The 4,228-nt window shown below is 30.6% G+C and overlaps 1 protein-coding gene across 1 annotated transcript; it reads right to left on the reverse strand.

Annotated features, from left to right (window-relative positions):
- Positions 1-1,702: 1,702 nt before the first annotated feature.
- On the reverse strand, positions 1,703-3,355 carry LOC121268905 (actin-depolymerizing factor 10). The gene is made up of 3 exons (XM_041173177.1): positions 3,144-3,355; positions 2,467-2,732; positions 1,703-2,091 (listed from the first exon to the last, which is right to left on the reverse strand). Exons 1-3 carry the CDS (start codon positions 3,144-3,146, stop codon positions 1,941-1,943), a joined length of 420 nt encoding a protein of 139 aa, XP_041029111.1. The 5' UTR covers positions 3,147-3,355; the 3' UTR covers positions 1,703-1,940.
- Positions 3,356-4,228: the final 873 nt, after the last annotated feature.

Raw genomic sequence — 4,228 nt, forward strand, 5'->3', positions numbered from 1 at the left:
TTTAACATAAAAGAAATCACTATAAAGTTTTAAAATTAATTACGTAAAATTAATTTATAAATTTATAAATATTTTAACTCATCGTAAATCATAATATATAATATATACACATTTTTATATTTTGAAAATGATAACAAATTAATGGAAAAAACTATTTATTACTTTAATGGAAAAAAATATATGCACAATCCCATATTAATAAAAAAAATTAATTGAAAAAATGTCCGTTCGATCAAAGAAATTTAAGTTCGAACGGTTATTAAATTTTCCTGGAAAAAATAAATTAATTTCCCGTCAATATTATTATTCGAACAGATTATATACTGTTCGAACAGACATTAATTCCATATCTGAATCTATTTTGTTCCGTTCGAACGGTTTTACTTTTTTTAGACGATTTTGTTCATTACAAAATATCTTGTTCAAATGGATATTTCTCCGTTCAAACGAATTTAGTAGCTCAGGCATTTTTTGAGACGAAAATTACTTTTAGGGACGAAAATTACTTTTGAGACGAAAATGTAAATTTTGTCTAAAAAAATGACTTTTAGGGACGAAATTTAATTTCTCTCTAACAAATTTCATCTAGGGGTGTAAATTTAAACCGAAAAGGTTTTGAACCGGTCTGGTCCGAAATCGATTCTTGAATTATGCAAACCGGCCGGAACCGGACTGGTTCCAGTTCTACAATTTTTAGGAACGGACCAGACCGATTGGAGGAAAAAATATAAAAATTAATATTTTATATATAAGTTTTTTATATAATATATAATTATATGTGAAATTTTTATATATAATATATATAATTATATATCATATATGAAATAATTTCATATAATAATTTATAAATTATAACATAAAATATTAATCTTAAATATGAACATTTGTAATTTATTTGATTATATGTTATTAACATAATTATATATAAGATAATGTTATTATAATTTATAAAATAAAAGTTTAATCTTGAAGATGAAAATTTAATTGCTCATATGCTTTAAACATAAAATATATATATTAAATTATATTATATATAGTCTAATATATTATATAGCTATACTACTAATACTAATTTTTTTACTAAAACAGACTTTTTTACTAAAACAGATTTTGTAATAGGAACAAATTTTTAGAACAGATTTTTTGAACCAATTTTTTTTATTAACAGATTTTTATTTTTTAATGAAAAACTTATATTTTAAAAAATCGTAAAACTGAACCGGAAACCGGTAAAACCAGAGATACCGGTTTAGGAGGGTAACCGGTGTGTAATCGGTTTTGAAAAATACAAAACCGGTATATAACAGTTCGGTCTTAAATTTTATCTAAAACCGAATCGGTTACGCCTCTAATTTCATTCCTAAAAATCAAATTTCTTATAGTGGCTTTTCTCAGCTTAAAAGCCGGACTGCACCGCAGCAGAACTGAAAATTTGTCTATGCATATATGCGGTACACGGGCCAGAGAATGAAGTCGGCATGTGCATGGGGCTCGTGGGTATATAAAGCAGTCGGCCCGTTGGGTATGGTTTTCTTTGCAACTGGGTTTGGGCTTTTCATTGGGTTCTTGAGTTGGCCAGTCACACACATACATACAATCTAACAAATGAGTTGGGCCATTTTAAGGGTTCAACTAAATTTTAGAACTTACCTATAATTTCTCGAGTCAGTAATCAATAAATTCTAATGGGTCTAGTATCCAATTAAGAAATCCCTGCATATGCCAGTAGTACTCCAACAAATTAAGAATCTATAACATGAAATTATATCGTAATTTCCAGACTCAACCAAAACATGAATGATCCAAAGAAAAGAGAAAAAAAAAAAAAGTCACCGGAAAAGAGGTATAGATGATCTCGAGTACAAGTACTCGAACAATAATAGATCAGGACAATCAGGCTTTGTCTTGAAGATAACAGTGAATGAATACTATAAGATGATTTAGAGAGCTCGCCCCTTAATGATATCAAAGCTCATCTCGCTTGGATCTGTTGCTTGCAACTCCACTTGAACCCCGTCCAATTCTCTCCTGAATCTGTCCTTCGAGCTTGCATAAAGCATCTTACTCCTCACCCTGGATGTGTCAGGTGCCCTATTGTACATGACATATGAGGAGGTAAGAAAATAATATTCATAAGAAAAACTCTCTGTTCTCAAGCATGTGTGTAGAGTATACTGTATAAAGTGCTTACATGAATAATCTGATTTGTAAGATAAAAAATTTTAAAATTTGAATTTTACAAATCATGAAGTCTTACCATCTAAGTGATATAAATGATGTGTTCTACACACTAATAAAGAATTATATCGTAATAATAATATTCATCATGACATGATTATATGTGTGTGTGTGTGTGTGTGTTGAGACATTTATACTTTCTGCTAATTAACTGAAAGCTAGCTCTCGTGCATGCATGCTGCAGATTGTACGTATGTATAAATTAATTAACATAATTAATTATATTACCATGCAATGAAGAAGATCTTGCTTTTCTGGCAATTCTCGTTGGTAGTGAAATCAAGATCATAGACAGCATAACGACACTCATTTTCGGGCATGGAGGCAGTGAAATCATCATAGGTTTCATCAGGATTCCCAAGCTTCTCTACTATCACCTGTTGGATCTTCTCTTCAATCTTAAACACAATGAATCGATAGTTCCTCTTTGCTTTTAGCTCCAAGAACTTGAGCTTGCATTCATCATGTACAGCCATCCCAGATGATGAATTTGCCTATCAATTATTAAAAATAATATATATATATTGCAGGGAATAAGATCTAAAGGAATGGATATATGTAGATCAATAACTCCCAAACTTAGCAGTACAAGACTTGTAATAACTCCCAAATCATTCCTCGTTTGTTCGTTATAATTATGGGGGGAGAAAAAAAAAGATATACGATGAACATATCAATGTAATATACATATATATATATATATATATATATATATATATGTCTGCGGGCATCTCATTTCATGCCATGTCATGTCATACGAATCCTTATTTGATCTACTGTACATGTGAGAAAAGAATATATGGAAATTAGCAGGATAATTCAAACCTCCAATTAACCACCGCACCAAGCCAGCTTTATCGTATGAAATGACGAACATGTTTGGCTAAAGAGGTTTGAGAACATACCATGTTAATGCTATAGGATCTTCTCCGATGATGGATGGAATATGAGTAGTACCCACTTATTAGCTAGGGAATGAACAAAAAAATTAAAGAAAATTAAGCAGAAAACAGATGGAGTAATAGTAATGGATCTGGATCAACAGAAAGAAGAAGAGAGAAAGAGATGAAGAAGATGGATCCCCCCTAGGCTGGATTTGATAGGGGCATGAGAATTGGGTTGTTTTCAGGAGGATAATAATATTATAAAATAGAGTACTTGGCATTGCATGGATGCATATAATCTTCTTTGTTTAGCTTTTCTTATTTGGGATTGAACCATTCATTCCATTACCAACTTTGCGTTGCATGCTGCCACGTTGTGGGTTAATTTCGTTTTTTCCCAATTTTGGTTCAAGAATTCGATATTTTAGGCTCTGGAAATTTTATTTATTTTGGATTTTACAGAGTTGTTGGAATTTTGACCATGTTTTTCTCCCTTTTTAAGGTCTCTCAAACCTTGGCTTCCCATATACTTCGGAATTCTGTTCCATTGTTATAGCTAGCTAGGTTAATTTGGTAATTAGAACCAGTTAGGATTGGTCATAAACAAAAATAGCTTTTAATTAATTAATTTTTTTTTTTTTTAATTCAAGCTTTGGATCAGCCTTATTATAAACAGATAATGCTATTAATTATAATGCTATTTTAAAACATTTTGGGGGTGTGAAACTTTAGGACACAATCATGGCATGAAAAAGGAGACTTTGGTGGATTTTATGAAATTTGTGATACAAAAGTGTGTGTTGTTCTGAGTCAGCTTCCATCCCAACCTACCATACTGAATTATATTAATTATCAGAAGACTTGGACTTAATTTGGTAATATATTAACCCTTTTTTTGTGTTTTTTTTTTTTTTTAAGAAGCAATTAAATTTTCATTTCCTTTAGCTGTAAGTACAAATGGATATGCTATTTTAATTAGCCTTTTAATCCCAATTTGATTGACCGAAACGAGCAAATGAATTGGGGGAACTCAATAAGGCCTCGTTTCGTTACGTAGTTCAGTTCAGATTAGATGAGATGTTAAAAGTTGAATAAAATATTATTAT

This window comes from Juglans microcarpa x Juglans regia, chromosome 1D, assembly GCF_004785595.1.
Source record: "Juglans microcarpa x Juglans regia isolate MS1-56 chromosome 1D, Jm3101_v1.0, whole genome shotgun sequence".
Taxonomy (NCBI): domain Eukaryota; kingdom Viridiplantae; phylum Streptophyta; class Magnoliopsida; order Fagales; family Juglandaceae; genus Juglans; species Juglans microcarpa x Juglans regia.